The sequence below is a fragment of the Tetrao urogallus genome, assembly GCF_951394365.1.
Source record: "Tetrao urogallus genome assembly, chromosome: 20".
In the NCBI taxonomy this organism is placed as follows: domain Eukaryota; kingdom Metazoa; phylum Chordata; class Aves; order Galliformes; family Phasianidae; genus Tetrao; species Tetrao urogallus.
In genome coordinates this window covers 5289006-5306383 of record NC_136833.1, presented here as the reverse complement: position 1 = coordinate 5306383, position 17378 = coordinate 5289006, and the positions used below count along the sequence as shown (strand labels likewise).

General features: G+C 41.8%; 1 protein-coding gene across 8 annotated transcripts; it reads right to left on the bottom strand.

Moving 5' to 3' along the window:
- Positions 1-6387: 6387 nt before the first annotated feature.
- Positions 6388-17179, bottom strand: RABGEF1 (RAB guanine nucleotide exchange factor 1; the record flags this gene model as incomplete). Of its 8 annotated transcripts, none has more annotated exons than XM_079544948.1 (10): positions 6388-6786; positions 7705-7961; positions 8292-8383; positions 9075-9207; positions 9967-10048; positions 11258-11427; positions 12323-12343; positions 14270-14389; positions 15362-15528; positions 17001-17179. In XM_079544948.1, the coding sequence occupies 10 exons, from the start codon at positions 17177-17179 to the stop codon at positions 6388-6390; spliced, it is 1620 nt and encodes a 539-aa protein (XP_079401074.1). The 8 variants fall into 8 exon arrangements, with proteins under 8 accessions (XP_079401074.1, XP_079401075.1, XP_079401076.1 ...); XM_079544949.1 differs by having other exon boundaries at positions 11258-11424; XM_079544950.1 differs by lacking the exon at positions 12323-12343.
- Positions 17180-17378: the final 199 nt, after the last annotated feature.

Below are 17378 nucleotides of genomic sequence, written 5' to 3'. Positions count from 1 at the left end.
AACTGAGGAGACCAAAGATGCTGCGCGATGCTGAGTGACCGTGAGAGCCTTGCTGCTGAAAAAGAGATTATTTCCTGATGTTACTGTGGTAATGGGGTCATTCCACAAGCAGATTATTAAGAGAAGTGTGAGAGCCCTGGGACTCAACAGAGTTGAACCCTTCATACTTGCACCAAGTGTATTTTTCCACCTCTTGAAACACGTTTTGAAGCGCAATTAAACATTTCAACATTCTCAAGAGCTACAGAACCAGCAAACATCTCAGCTCCACCCATAAAACAAAGGCAGAGAAGGGAAGCGATCTGATCATTGGAGTCAATCTGAAGGCTCAAATAAATACTGAATTTCATAAGCCCAAGTTCCTGTGCATAACTTCTGTCAAAGGCAGAAAACAGAATAAAGGCCAAAGGGTTAAAAAACAAAAAGGAACGCTTATCTGAAACTTGTACTCATCCAAACAGCTGTAAAATAAAAAGTAAACCCAACTTTTGCCTGAAAACAGCCATTTTGCTGCCAAAGTGCAGAACACAGCCCCGTCTGCCAATGATCAGAGCGACAGGAAGAGTGTGTTTTCATATGCAAGAGTTCTGGCTTGGGCATCTCTAATACCTTCCAACTGTTGGAAGCCAAAGCGATGACTTACGGCATGACTTATAGTCTGGATCATGCAGACTGCAGCATAACAGCAGGATAACATAAAATAGCATAGAACTTCAAAGTCCTCGCATCTAAAATTTAGATGTTACAAATTATATACCACAGAATCATTAAGGTTGGAATGAGCAGTAACATCATCTAGCCCAACCATTAGCCCAGCTCTTACATATGACAGCCTGGGAGTGGAAAGCAAAAGGCAAATGATTCATTTGTATAGGATCTGCTCAGTAGAAGCAGTCGTTATAAATTTCCATTAGAAAGCAAATTTTGTTTACTGTACTGATAGCAGCCAAAAAAAACACAGTTCACAGAAAGGCTCAGCTCAGGAAGCAATTAAAATCTCAATAACATTTTAATACACACTGGTTTAGCAACCAGTGTACACAGGTTAATGGTTGACTTCATTAAAGCTACACATTAAGGAATGAGGCATGGAATTCTTCAGTAAGAACACCCAAAAAAGCTTCTTCAGACAGTTTGTAATGAGAACTGTAATGAGACAGAGAGCAGACAGGTATGCAGCCTGAATCCCAAGAATGATGACTGCGGAAATGGTGTTAGTGGAAATAAATGGCAAAGCAGAGCATGGGGACAGAGGGTAACGCTGACTGCTAAGAAGGGCAGAAGCAGAGCCGGCAGCCACAGCGAGGGAAAAGAATGCAAATATGGCCAAAAGGACTGAAACAAGCAGGCAACAGCTGATAGCAATATCAAATGTCAAAGCTGGGTTAGTAATATTGTGTCGGTATCTACATCTGACCCAAAGAAGCATAACTGTAATTTGCTTAACCCAAACTAGCCTGAATACGGCTGTCATTCTACAGATGGATAACCAACAAAGCCTGTCAGCCAGGGCACAGCTTTCCATAGACAAAAGTGGGGAGTTCTGACACCTGGGAAGCAGTTTTATTCTCCAAAAATAAAACTCCTAATAGCGGCATGGTCTGGGAAAAAGCAACAAACCAAACGTTTTCATTAATGCTTAGCCTGGGGCTCATTTAGTAAAACAGGATCATGTCTAAAAGAAGTTCAGCTGCCAGGCAGTGCTCACTGGGGAAGGGAGCTGCACCCCTGGGTATGAGCCAGGGACCATGCAGGAACCCTGAGACCATGCAGTCCCAGCCCCTGCCCACATGAAGGACACCTGGTCATGCAATTGCTGCCCTGCTCCCCACCTCTGACGGCACAGAGCCAATCCTGCACCGCTGTTTCAATTCTTGTCTTTCAAGTGGAAAAGAATCACGTTCATCTGTGCAGAGCCACTCCTCAAATCATGGGAAGCCTTAATCCTCCTTGGGAGAAGTGAACTCTGGGGTCAGAGAGCACTCAGTTTCTGGGCAGGACTCAGAATTCTCTTATCTCCACTCGGTTGCTGGCAGTGCTGTCCCCCATTGTGCACGTGGGTGTGTGGCACAGGGTGAACCCACAGCCACCCCACGCTCCCAGCCTGGCACTGGCACATCCAACACCCATTTACTCAGAACACCAACAGTTATAAAACCGAGTTAATGACTGACCAGGCTTAAACACCACTCGCATTTCAGGACACGCTACGCATCATCAAACTTCCCTAAAGTACAAACGAGGATGCGGAAAGCAGCATTTAGGGATTCATACCCAGAGCCACGGGGTCTCACAGGAACGTGGGCAGAGAAAAACAGATAACAGGGGGCAGAGGTAATTTCAGGACATCTCCTGAGGAAGGCAGAGCCTTGAAGCACAAGGGAAGAGGAGGCAGGGAGCCCTGGGCTCTGCTCGTTCCTTTGTCTGGCTGAAGCGTTCCCATGGTGCGCAGTTCTGTGCTTATGATGCACTGCTCGATCCGAACTTCAGACACCCAGCGGCCGTACCGCACGGGAAGTATTATTTTTAAAACGGGATAAAACCTTCAGATAGAGATTAAAGCAAACAGAGAACGCGATAAGGAAACAGGAAGGGGAAAGAAAAAAAAAAAATAGCAAAAGAATTGCTACTCAGAAACGGAAATATCTACAGTGCCCCGTAGTGAAGGCCCGCTGCGATCCCACGGCCCGACCGACCCCCGGCCCGTCCCAGCCCGCCTTACCGGCGCCCGAAGGGGGAAGATGCCGCCGGGCCGGGCGGGTGGAGGCCCGGAGGCGGCGGCGGGGCTCAGGGGCGGCGGGCCGGGCTCTGCAGCATCCTCCTGCCCTGCCCTGCCGGGGGGCTGCGGGGCGGGGAGGGCCGCTCCCGTCCGTCGCCGCGGCCCGGACACCCGGACAGCCGCCTCCTCCGCCTCCTCCTCCCTCTGCCGCCGCCGCTTCCGGGGACGCAGCCGTCACCTCTCACCCCGGCCGGCCCCAACGACGGCGGCGCGGGGCGGACAAAATTGTGGCGGCGGCGGTGCGCGGCCAGGCCCTCAGCCTCAGCGCGGGCGGAGCCACCGCACAGCGCCTAACGTGGCGTCGGGACTCGCGGCGCTGCGAGGCGGGCGGAGCTTGGCTCCTCACCTCCCGCAGAGACCCCGCCTGTAATCCCGCTCTTCTCTCCCCCGTTCTCCTCCCCTCGAGGTCCGCCCGCCCTGAGCGAAGGGTTGCGCGAGGCGTTCAAAAACCAGCCGGAAAAAAAAAAAAAAAAAAAGAAGGGCCGTTCGCTATGAGCTCACTGCCACCGAACCGCAGCCCTCAGTGCCGCACCCCCACGGTGCCTGAACGCCTCCAGGGCTGGTGAACCGCTCCCCGCGCTGCTGTGCCGCTGCAGCACCGCTCTTTGGAGATGAAATTGTTCCCAATGCCCACCTCGCCCACCCTCAGGCCGTCGCCCTTCATGCTATCTCCGTTACCGGAGACAACATGAAGAAGAAGCAGCCGACCCCCGCCTCACTCCCAGCTCAGGAGCTGTAGGCTGGAACAGCCTCCTTCTGCCCCCCAACACTTTTAAACTTCATTAAAAGTTGCTGTTAAATAGCACTGTCTACCTCTATCCTTCCCTGACTCACGAGATGCCCACAAAGAGCCTCACAAAGACAACATACACCACAAGACGGGGAAATATAATAACTAGGTAGAAGAATCAGTTTAATTTCATAACTCAGTTATGCAAAACCAAAGATGCACAGTTCAATTAACCAATGCTACTCCAAAACAGGCTCCTTACTACAGCAAAATAAATAGGTAGCTCACATGCAAAGTAGCTTACAGCATGTTCTGATTCCTGGTAATGAGACGCACAGGCTTCATTTTCAGTAACACAGAACTAGCAGCAGGCTGTGGAAAAAACAAGGACGTTCTGGTGCTGTGACTGTTACCAAAGCCCTTTTGCCAATTCACTTTTTCAGTTAAACTCTCCTGTTCACTTGCAGCTCGTTCACAGCTACTATTTCCTAACAGAACTTTCTGTCTCAATCTCATCTGTGGGACCAGAGCACCTCATACTACAGTGATGCCCAATACTGAGCACCAAGCCCACCTGGTGTTGCATAGGAGAGGGATCATCATCTTACGGTGAGGTGACACAGCATCCTCCAGCTCAGCACTCTGCACGACAGCTGGCCCATTCTGAATCTCAAACACTACAACGATATTCTGTAGTTATTACTTTAGCGACTGAACTACCTTATTTTTAAGCAAGACAAACTATTGTTTTACCTATAGACAAGTTGGTCACCTAATAAAATACTGATAAGGTATTCAGCCGGGATATGGAAATCCACATTACCTGCCTTACAAGGACCTGGAGGATTTGTTTGCCAGAACCACTCCCACTTCAGTGGCGTGATAACAAGATGGCATATGGATTAGATGCCTTAGTTACAAATGCACCGGTCAGTCTATCTAAAGTATTTAACCACTTAACTTTCTGCAAAGAAAAAGACATTGTTTCCCAGACTTCACTTGAATGACTAGGAATTCTCTCCCCCCAAATACAGATAAATCAGAATCAGTCACAATTATATTCACGTTAATCATTAACACCATAACAAAACCCAGTGATGAAATTTTTTAGGAGCTCATTAACAAGGGTGTAACGTACACAGTTTTATTCAAACATAGCAATTTACACAACAGCTAATTTCCACCCCCCGGAAAGCCTGCGTACCCAGGTATCAAAATTAGCACCTAATGCTCATAAACCCAATAAAGGCTTTGCACTATTATTTACCGTAAGCACTGGTCAGATCCTAGGCAACGTGGACAACATGGATATATGAAATAATCCAACTTCTGTGAATGTCTGGTTAGCTCATTGCTTCACCTTACCAGGGGAATTCTGAGCAACTGGTTCTCTCCCAGAGGAATGCACAGTTCGTACGGCTGAGTACACGTGACAAAAAGGAACAAACCACAGTTTTGGTCTGAAGTTATTGCAGTGCAAATCTAAAATACGTGTTTGCAGAGCAGTGGAACATACAGAGGTAGGTACGCTCCTCCTCCTTGCTAAGAATTTAATGTTGCTTTAGAGTAGTTCAAGCTAAGCAGCTCTACGTTGGATATCTCAGGTACAATGACAGGTCGCGGCAGACTGGATGAACTGAGATTTAAAATGATACATAAAATATTTCTCTAGCATTAAAAAGTTCCATTGCGAGAGGTTACTTTTTTGGTGAACTGTTCTTAATTTGCAATTCACTGATCTGAACTTGTAGTGACATAATGCCATATTTATCTTGATGCTCAACAGCTTAGCAAGGTAATTTTAGGATCACTGGAGATCAGAAGAGTGATGTTTCGTGAAAATAAAGTGCACTTTTCTGCTCGGAGCCACGGCTCATCCTTCTGCTAAAAAGCAGCTTCTAATTATATGATCTCATTTATCAACCAGGATTGTCAGAAAAGCAATCAAGACCCAGTGCAATGGTGGAATTTGAAGGAAATTGCCAGGTGGTGCCAGAAAAGAAAGCCACTTTGGGCATAATTCTTGCATTCTCTCTTTCTCTCCCCACTTTTGTTCTAAATTACACAGTTTTTATTAAAAGTCTTCCCTCATATGTATGAAGCCTGGCTCATCATTCTCTTCACAAGTGCTACCAGTAAAGCTGTCACGTGTACTGGACACACCAGAGAGAATGCTGACATTACATGAAGAAATGTCATATTTTAGATGGCACTTGAAAAAAAAAAAATTAAAACAAAACCACCAAAAACCAGGAAGCGGACATGAAGATGTCTTCATGTACAAGAACACCCTCTCTAATTCACCAGTTACACCATTTAGCTTATTGAAAGACCAACAGTGTACTTGGCTGTAGACTGCAATGCAATTCAACCAAAAGGTGCTAATATGAACACACCCATCTCATTTCCACTAATACACAAGATGTCATGCACAGCTCAGACATTAGATTTGAAATCTATTTACAATTGTACATATTTTACAAGATACATTTCATCTTTACAGCTACAGAATAAACCAAACTAGCATTGGTAGCGTTCAAGTTTCAGCTGGAACTTGAAATCTTTATGTTAAACTTAATAATTAAAAACGTTTAAGTGCATGCCTATGAGGAAGCTTGCAGGAAAGATGTTAGTGAACTAGTGTTGCTTAAAAATTACACTGGTTTGTGTAGAAAATTTAAGTTCAGTTCAAAAACTCACAAAAGCCTAATAGAAATCTAACTGACTAAAATAAATACAGTTTATTACACTTAACCAAAAAATGCACCTTTAAAAATGTATTGATTTAAGCTCATCCGATTTTTAGCCTTGAATTTACTTCCCTTCCCAAGAAGCAGATAGTGCTAGGTGAGATGCTCTTCAAATTTAACACCCATTATTATCCTGCATAAACCTGAGGCTGCAGTGGTGGGGGCAGCTTGTCATTCTCCACATTTTCAGAGTCAATAGCTGCTAAGGCTTGATTTTTTGGTTTTATTTCTAATGGGTATTTCTCAACAATATCTTGGACTTCCTTTGCAACTCCATCAGTCCAATCTATTAGGTCTTTCTCAAGCTTCTTGGCTTCACTGACAATTCTATCCTGTCTCTCATTCAACTGAGACAGGAGATCTAAGTTTTTATACATCTGCTTAACACCCAGGCACACATCGGGTGACCAGCTGTCAGATTCTTGCTTCTTCGGGGATGTCTGACCAGTCATAAAACGATCAAAATCCTCTTGGCTTAAATTTAAAGACTGAGCATCCAGTTTTTCAATGAAGGCCACAGCGCAGCACTACAAACAAAACAGAAAAAGTATCATTGCAAACTACAGACTGGAACTTGGGCGCTCTATTTTTCAATCCTGCTGTTAGACCCAAAACTGATTATTTTATGCCTCAGATCATTCCTAAGCTTTTCAGACAGCTAGCTCCATCAGACAGCTCCCAGGCCTCTCCCTTCTCCCCAGCGTTTGAAGAAGTCAAACTCAGAGAATGATGCAGGAAGACACCAGTCATTTCAGCTAAATAACTTACAGCACCCACCACAGGGTCACTGCATTCTGGAAGTGGGATGAGAAAGAACATGATAACTGGACAGAAGCACCGTGTTAATATTTAATAAGCCAAGCAGTGAGATCCTGTATGCGCTCTCCATTTTCTAAAAGAAGGAACATTGAATGCTCGCCTTACCTCATGGACACACTTCTACTGACAGCAATATCTAACATTCCAACTATCTCATTCAACTACATATTTTCTTTGAGAGCTGCTATAAGATGAAATGTAGGGAAGCCATGTAGTTCATAATCACAATTCTTTCTAGTATAAACAAGCACACATGCAAATGTCTCCTACAGAAAGTTTAAGTCTGTTTACCTCCACAGTCTAATTCTGCAAACCCCTGATGAAATCTCATGGACTTATATGGGGAACCCTGCAGTGCCCAAGCCCAGGATTTTAGGAACAGAAAGCATTTATCTCCTTACAGAATAAAAACATACTCAAGTTCTAGCACCAGTGTTCATACTTCAAAGAGCAAAACACTGTCTGGTTTGGAAAGTAAAGAAGGAAGATAGAGGAGATACACAGCAAAAAAGCTTCTTATACTCTAAACAACTTCAAGTATTAGGAGAGTTGTTTCACTTTTTCTTCTGTATCTAAATAAAAGACAATCTTCTTGTATAAAGTGTCACTGCTGGTCCTGCACTTACCAAGTTGGTAAAATAGTAGCCATCTTCTCCTGTCATTAACCTGCTTGGATTACAAAAGCGTGTTATATACTGGATGTTGGACTGCAGACGGGGTGGGTTTCCCTTCAAAACAATGTATATAAGCGTTGGAAGAAAGTCATCAGCAGAAGCTGGTTCGTTTTTGGTTATCTTTATAGCATTAAAGATGTGCTTGCTGCACTTGGTGATGCATGCCAACTTATCACGAGGAACACGCTTTGAATCCATCTCAATAATATCTGTAAGATACAAAAGTTGTTCAAATCATTAAAACCATTTTAATCAGTCACCCAAACAAGTAGAGTACGATACTGAAAACTGCAAGTCTTGGTTTTCAGTCTGTTTATTCAACTTTTTCTTGGTTGAGTCCAAGCATCTCAAATAGATTAGGTAAGTCTAAACACTTCTCTCAGTGCAAAGTTATTCCTGCTTCACAGATGACAAACTATGAGAAACATAACACAGACTACTGCCAAACTAAAAGCCTGAGCCTCTTTCTGAAGACAGCAGAAAATCTCTCTGACCAGGAGACCTGAAATTTAAACCTGTAAGTGTTATCACTCACAAACCTGTAATTGCTTTTACAACCATATCAGAGACTTCTGGAATCTCTTCATTGACGGGAACACACAGCATTTGTGGAGTTACCCAGTGCAAAGCCCTACAACAAAAACAAAAAGTGAAACCATTCCTTGCCAGTAACATTCAGGTGTTCGAAGCCAGCTGCTTCTTGAGTTCAATGCACAAGGAGTGCTTTGTGCAGGTGAGGCACCAGTCCAGTTATAAGACAGTTTGTTCCACTGAAGTTACTATTAAAAAAAAATAATAATTCTCTGCCCCCAAATACAGATAAATCAGAATCAGTCACAATTATATTCACGTTAATCATTAACACCATAACAAAACCCAGTGATGAAATCTTTTCTTGCATTCTCTCTCTCCCCACTTTTGTTCTAAATTACACAGTTTTTACTAAAAGTCTTCCCTCATATGTATGAAGCCTGGCTCATCATTCTCTTCACAAGTGCTACCAGTAAAGCTGTCACGTGTACTGGACACACCAGAGAGAATGCTGACATTACATGAAGCTTCTTTCACTGAAGTTACTATTAAAAATAATAATAATAATCCCTTTTTGATTTAATTTTACAAAAGTATACCAGTTCATTTTCCTAGTGTAGTAATATTCATTACTCATTTCATTCATTTATCCTATTTCTAAAAGAAAATTCTTTCAACACTTTCTGGTTAAAAAGCCTTTTGTGTACACAGCAACAAACTCCCAACACTTTTGATTCAGAGCCCTCTGACAGACTGTGGATTACCCAGCTGTTTTTCTTTGAGAGGCTCACCTGATCCTCTTCTGGACAGCGAGATCCTTCTTCTCATCATCAGTTGTTTCAGGACAAAAGACGTATTTATACTGTCGAGTCATAATGTATTTTTCAATCTGATCCATTGCTTTCTCAACTTTCTCAGGTGGCACTGCAAGGTACAAATCCCCCGACCCCAGTACAGTGAACACAGTATTCCATGATTCTTTGGAAGATTTCATACAGTTTGATTATAATGCCACTAAATCAGTGTTACTGACTTGAGCCAAGTCATATAAACGTTCTTGAGTTGATAGATTTGGAGCATTTCCACTCTTTGCAGCAGGAAAAGCACCACGATGACAGGTCAAGATCACAGTGGAGCACATGCACTCAGCAGCTAATTTGGTTCAGCTGTTTGCAGCTCATGAGAATATTTCTTGAAAAAGTCTTTGAGAATAAATCCAGTGAGGTCCTCCAAGTCCTCTGTGCCTGTTTACCCCTCTAAAAGCAATCCTTAAGCATGTTTAAGATGTGCCACTTACATTCCAGACACAGAAACATAGGCTGCAACAGTAGCACTTCCCTCTCATTTGCTCCTTGTGCATCACAGTGCAATGCAGTGACCACAGCCTGTGGATTGGGTTGAGGCTACACATTCAACCCCAGTTCTAAACAAACACCACTGAATTGAAAACAGGAAATTAAAACAACTGAACCACTTAAAGAAAACCTTTAAAAACAAATCATTTAGATCATCAAACTCTACAGAAATGGTGCTGCAGGGAATAGCAGGTAACTTTGGGACTAGAATTTATCAACAGCATATCAGGTGTGGTTATGAACACTCTGTTTTTACTTGAAAATATAAGCAGTTTTATCCTTTATTACTTTTTCAGCACTCAGATACGAGGAAGGAGAACATGGATACCTTTCCAGCGTGTCTGCAATTTCTCTGCTACATTTTGATAGAAGTCCTGGGCACATTCAGATTGTTCCTCAATACTTAAGTCCTGTAACAGAACATTGATTAAGTGTGCACATGGGGAAGAAATGGCAGCAATGCCTTTGATGGCAAGTGTCCAGCTGCAATAACAGTCTGAGAATGCAAATATATCCTCCCCAGAGGTATTTACATTGGCTACATTACATCCAAAAACATGAGAAACTAAGGTTGGCTCCTTAATTTGTGAAAGGCTTATACAGCTGTTCAGCAAAAATACATATCAGCAATGAAACTAGACAGGTGCAATTTCCCCCATCACATCTCTGAGTAATGCTAAGAATGCAGACTATTAAAGCAGAATGTTTGCTCTCGATTCTGTCTCTAACTTTTCAAAAATGATGTGCAATACACCAAGAAAAACAACCAAACAAGAACGTAAATTATAAATTTCAAAGGATGTCTGTACAGTGAACACTCCTAATGAAGTTACTATGAAGCATATTCACAATGTTTGTGAAATAATCCTGTCCTACTACAGGGTTAGAATTAACATTACTCACTGAGCCACTTTTCCCTACTAAATGGGAGCACAATACCATAACTTAGCAACAACAAATGCAGAGAAAACTGAGGCCAAACCCAAGCCTGAACATGATGATGCCTCAGTTCTGACAGCAGTGCTGCATTTTATACCTGGCTCATATGTAACAGCAAATTAAGTTTTGAGAAACTTCCTTGACTAGCACAAGCTGTCAAGGAATCAGGTCGGTAAGAACAAACTTAAGTGGTTAAAACTAATAATAATTCACTATTTTCACAAACTCTGTGTTCAGAATGAATCAGTTCTAAAAGTAAAGAAATAAAAAAAATTAAGATGCTTTCAAAACAGAGGGCATGTAAGGCTCCTTCAGAATTCCCTTTTAATTTCCAGTTGAATTTGAGGATATGAGCAGCTACTTATTAAGTAGAAAAGGTAGGGGAAAAAAAGTAGTACTGAATACTGACTCGTTTCAACCATAGGTGGCACTACAGATCTATCCATACCTCCCTTAGGGTACCCAAGACAGTGAAGTTTTGGGGCACATAACGTATCAAACCTACAAAAAGCAGTGCATTCAGAACTGAAGATTGCCACTACATCTTCATTTGACTAAGCACATCAGCTTAAAACTCCTGAACATGATACATAAAAAACTACTGGAAGAAGTGCAGCATTTTCTCAATTTCTCCCTTGTTTCCCCATTTTATTTATGTAAAAGGCATGCAAATCACTTACCCTTTTATGATTCATTGTGTCTAAAAATAATTTACATTGCTTATAGATATCTTGTCCTGGTTTATGGTAGGTCTTGAGAAATTCTATGAATTCCTTGGATACTCGGTCTGTCTCGATGCTAGCCTGCCTGTTTATAGAAGGGCTGGGAGCTTTGGCTTCTTGGATCTCTGCTGGGAAAGTTTGGACACAACAGATTAACCTTTTCACACCGGTGTATGAATTCAGAAAGCATTTAATATGTATTACAATTTCAGAATTTCTTTTCCCCTTCAATCTTGCAGTTGAAAGAAACCATTCCATTTCTCAAATTTTAGCAGTGAAATGGTGGGATATTATTAAATGGAACAGTGAAATACTCAGAAATTAGAGTTACTCAGTGCTAGAGAAGTGAAACACTGACAGTCACATACCCATTAAACAAATGGCCTTTTATATTAGCAAACTACTGTAGTGTTCGTTTGCTTTCAGGTTCCTTATGTTTTCCTTCCCAGATGAGATCAAGGCCTCCTGATGGGATTCCACAGCAGCTCAAACTAAAGCCGTGGTCCCATTTCCATTCTCCCTCACCTTCAAATTCCTGCTCCTCTCCTGTTCTTCCATCAACACAAGCATTCATTCAATTGGCTCATTAGCTTGGGGAGTAGCAATTCACAGTAATCCTAGTCGGAAATCAGTCTTTCTTACGGGTTTTCCAGCTGCATTAGGCCCCAAATTGGCACACTAAAAGGCCACTTTAGCACCAGGAGCAGCACAAGACAAGGAACGGGAGCACGAGGTTGGTGCAAACACAGCAGCCCCTCTATGGCAAAGCAGCAGAAGCCACGGGGCCACACCTGCAGCCCAAATAAGAACGTGGCCAATTGCATCTCTGCAAAAGCAGAAGCATCTTTTCAAGGAAGAATCTGCTTGGCTCTCAAGGAGGCAGGAACACAGCACTGGATGCAGGTTTACATAGCTGCAAGCACAGTTTTCTTCCACAAACACATCTGATTTTGCAAGGTATGCTTTCAAGGAAGTTAACTGTACCAATCCAGTACCCTTCCTACCCAAATTTAGTTCACCCACCTTTCAGCTTGCCAGCCAACACTGTTCACAATGAAGGATTGAACAGAGGTGATGTAAATGAACATGATGAATAGCAAGCAGCAAAGAAACAGAAAACATAAATATATTCATAATCAATGGGATACACACATATCTTTCAAGCTGGAAATACTAACATGCACAACAACAGCTCCTCGTTTCAATAAGCACACATGCAGAGCTCCAAAGTAAAAGAAAATAGATGGGATTAGCATATTTAAGTTAGTATGTTTAATTTGGACTGAAGCAGCTTGTTGCTTTGTTTGTTGTGTTTCAGAGCTCTGTGATTCAATGACTAACAAACATGTATCACCTGACCAAAGCACAAGGCTTGCTAGGGCCTCCAGGCTTCAGCACAACCTTCTCTGGATGATGATTTGGACAGGCACCATCAGAGCATTTATGTTATTTAAGCATTGAGGAATGCAGAAGGCTTCACATATATTTAAATTCCAACTGTAGTGATGAAGATAGAAGTGCAAATCATTCTCCTTTGTAGTGTTACTGCAACACCTTTTCAGAGGGAGTCACCCCAGTCTTTTTAACTAAGATGCAAAGTGTAATGACTGTACTGTATTCAAAAGTTACTATTGATTTAATATTGTCACATTTAATATTTCACAACCAGCAAATAGAAAACATCTCTTCAAAATAATAAACAAAAGAAGTAGATCCACCTTTGAAAGGACAGAATTGTAAGTTATTTTTGACAGTTAATTAGTGGTTTAATTGAAAAGAAACCTTCAGTTCTTTCATTTATTTTAACAGTGACCTCACTGTATCACAAAAATAACAAACCTCATTCTGCTATTTGTGCTTAAGGAATATAGACATGAATTTTTCAGTTGCAGATTTAAAACAGGACTAGAGAGATGCAGACAACTGAGGCAGCTTGCTGCTAATAGAGGCAGCAAGAGAATCAAGTGTCAGAATGAACTGCCTTAGCTACAAGCACTCTATGTAGCTACTCAAATACTTCAGCTTCACTGATTTGTGTTGAAACCTTGATCTAAGGAAAATGAATCTGCAGGAACCAGTGTAGCTCCAGCAACAAAATGTTTTCAGCTTTGTCACAGTTTGTCCAAGAATCAAATTGAAATACAAAGCAGCAGATTGCAGGAGGGAGATTCCATCTGAACAAGAGAACCGACTAGAGGAGATATGCCAAAATGGAAGAGTTCAGAATTAAGAAAGGATAATCTTCTACAAAGAACAAACATCATTTATATTAAAACCTTTCAAGGCATTCTACTACAATGCTAATTGTCACAGCAGAACATCAGCACTCCATGATTCACTATGGTTGTGCCATGTTGTGAATCTGAGTCCAAGTAAAGAACGCGAAGTGTGTGTTATTAGCTTCACTACACAAATGCATTCAGAATCTTCATGTAATTTGTAAAACAGAGGCACGAACACCTTCAATTTTGTTTAGTAGGCACAACAGGACGATAGTGCACACAAGTAACACAGGACAAAAACTGAAGAGCTGTCAGTATCAGAGGTTTTGATGCTTTTCTGTTTAAAAAAAACAGTATGTTCTCGTGATATGAAACTGTCTTCTTAATGACAGACATCTGGAGATGCTTTGAGATTGTAAAAGTTCTTGAAGTGTGAATTCTTCACTTGAAGTACTTCATAATCAGATTTATAAAGGCAGCCTGGAATTTTTTTTTGGACAAAAACACAAAGCAGCACAAGACCCAGCAACTTCTTCCAGAAATTCTTTTTCTGAAACTTCATAATCCTTCAGATATCAAACGAAGGTAGAGCAGAAAGAAGCTTCAGCTGAAGATTCCAGACTTGCCTTTTGTACCCAGCAGCACAAGATATAACTGGCACAACCCTAGTTGGTATTTTGCAAAGCCCAACTAAAGAGTAAGCTTTCTACAACCAAGCAGACAGCTTGCTCAAGCTGTGCTGCATTACCTTCAGTAGGGGAAGCCAGTTCCCAGGAGGGAGTAAAAATCTCCTTCAAATCCCTTAGAATGTTATCAGCATTTCGCTCCCTCCCAAGCTGTCCTTGCTTAACGACTTTCTCTTGAGCCACTGAAATAGATGCAAAATCAAGCAAGACACCAAGAGCAGGAGCACAACATGAGAGATGGTGAATGGGATTGAAAAAAAAAAGAAAATATGGGAAATGGGAAGAATGACTGTAAAAAAAATGGTTTCCATACATAGCTGAATGCTTCATTTAGCAATCTGCTGCTTATTATATATATATATATATATATAAACATGCATATGCATATATATATATTTGCAAGACAAATTCTAAGATGAAATGAAGACACATTTAAGACTTGTTCCTAAGGAAATGCATCACCTATCAGGTTAAGATGCATTAATGTCTTTTTCTTTTTTCCTTCTGGAATTCCTCCTCCACAGTCTAATAGTATAAAATGTTGGCCATTACAAGATACTGCTGGGGGATGGCATGGTGTGACCAATTACACTTACTTGTACATCTGCTCCAGCACAGACTTTCAGTCAACCACAAACTTGATATTCACAACTCACATATGCAGAAATACCACAGCTTTCCTTGCACGTTTCCTTTCATTTAAAGCCACCATGCTTACACATTCTAGTTTTCCTCTTAAAGATGCTGAAGTGATAAATTAGCATCACTTGATGCTTTGTATCAGCATTTCTATGGCACTTACACATACTAGCTTGTTCCACATGACTGACAGTCAGTACCTTTTTTCTGTTTTCTTACAGAAAGGTTCATCTACAAGTCTTAAACCATATTATCACACAGTGATTGACTCAATATTCTCATATGAATGTGCATCATGTGCAACACTTCCACTCAGCAGTGTAGTTCAGCATCACTTACAAGCTCACGTTTTTCTGTGTTTTCACTAAGATGTCACATACTCCCAAACAGCATAATTATTCCAACTTTTTAGAGCCACAGAGCATTCCACTGCTTTCAGGACAGTACAAAAGTACATCTGCCAACAATCATTTTTGACTTCACATGCACAGAATCATTAAAAACGAAAAAGTTACCCTTCTTAGCTCCTGTTCTGGAGGAAGCAGTGAAGAACTTCTTCACAGTTGTGACCTTTCGTGTTTTCTCATTGGTTTTCTTCTCCTCAAACTTTGAGAAGGTCAGTGACTGCGCCCCTTGGGTACTCTGACTGCTGGCATATGCTTCTTCCTCCTCACGCTGCAGCCTGGGATTAGAAAGACATCAGTCCAATTTCACTGGTTAATGCCAGCACAAATAAGTTAACTGTCTGTGCAATAAATTAATTAGTCTTTTGACACACCAGTTCTCTTCTATGCTCACCTTCATTTCTAGCTTCCTCTCACACATCCCTTCACTACACTGAATTCATTCCCACATTGTAATGGGGAAAGTGAAGGAAGGTTTAAAATAGGGAGGGGAAAATGTCAAAAGGAAGGAGGCTGAAGCAGAGGTAGAGATGAAGGGAAAGACTATGGAAGCATTTCCAACAATCCTCCAAGTAAGTTTCCTGCCTGTGTCCTAATCTGGGGGATTTTGCTGCATATCACCAGAACTACTTTTTGTTTTAAGATGCCTCCAACTGACATTCAATCCCCTTCAACCCCAAATATGATTTGGCTGTCTTACGACAACTCCTCCATTCTCATCAGCCGTTAAAGTGCGTTTCCATTCACAGACAGTCAGTCATCTTCCTTTATCATCTGACTGAAGGTAAACCATGGCACGCAGCTGAGGAAGTGAAATACCCTGCCACAATCTCAAAAATACTCTGAGAAACAGATTATTGCTGTCAAAACTTGCTTTCAAAGTCTTCCGAATACACACACTTGCTTGAATGAGGCATGCCCTTCACTGCAGCACTAATAGGTGTTGTGCAAAGGCAAAGCCCCTTTTAATATAAAGGGGGGGGAGACATACTAATCCTTCAACAGCTATTCTTTCTCTTATGCAGAATGATTAAAATGGGTCAAATTTATTGTTCTTCATGCTGCTCAAAGGTCGAGCATCTTCAAGCTCCCACCCAACTCAGAATGGCCCATAAATGACCTTGCATGATATAATCTGGAGGCAGGAACTGCATCTCATCTGTGCTGTGAAGCCTGTCTGCTCACTGCAGCAAACAGTCGCAGCTTCTCTGCTCCTTTAGCACCTTCCTCATGAATGGTTACTCAAATAATTAGTATTGCTCAAGTTAATAAAGCAAAAGCTTTGATGTCTCTGGGCTTAACTTTGCAGTTTAACAGAATGACCACAGATGAGACAAGCTATTTTTCAAGCAGCAGCTGAAACACAGAACCACTGTGCTGGCTGTGTTCAAGACAATAACTTTGTCTCCAGAGGCAGAAGTATTTTAATCAAAATTGTCACTTTCACCCTTCTAACTGCTAGTTAGAGTTGCAGATTTCAGTACGCAAATTAGGTCAAATTATTTGTTGAGAGGTTGGGGGGTGTTTACATTTCTTACTTCAGACTTTTGTTTGAAATGTCTTAAACTAGAACATCATCAAAATTCAGCTTTGTATCAAAAGGAAGGCTTTCATTCCTGCTGGAAAGGTCAAGTTTGAGAACTGGTGATGAAAAAGCCACAGCAAACAGCACCAGAAAACACGAGACAGGGACAGCATTTAGTAAAGTCACCCTACTATGAGAGACAAAGGAATAAAGAGGGCTCTTTACCGCTCTGCCAGCTCCCAATCCTCTTGGATCTGTTTCTGCCTGGCCTTATGGTATTCCTCTCTCCAGCACTTGGAGCAGAAGCCCTGCCAAGCAGGATTGCCATAGTAACCACATCCCTTCTTGCACAGGAGCTCTGACTGATCAACGTGAATTCCTCTGCGCTCAGATTTCAGGCTCATTTTCTTCCTGTTTAAAGAGAAAATGGTTAAAGACAGAATCAGCAATAACCTGCTCCAACCAGTTTCTTTTGCAGGCTTGTCTCTTAGAAAGATGTCGCCCCTTTTAATTATTGAACAATCAGTTCCATAGTAACAAAATAAATTCTAAAGAAGGAAAGGCGCAGTTACATAAGCACACAAAGCCAACTGCAGCAATAGC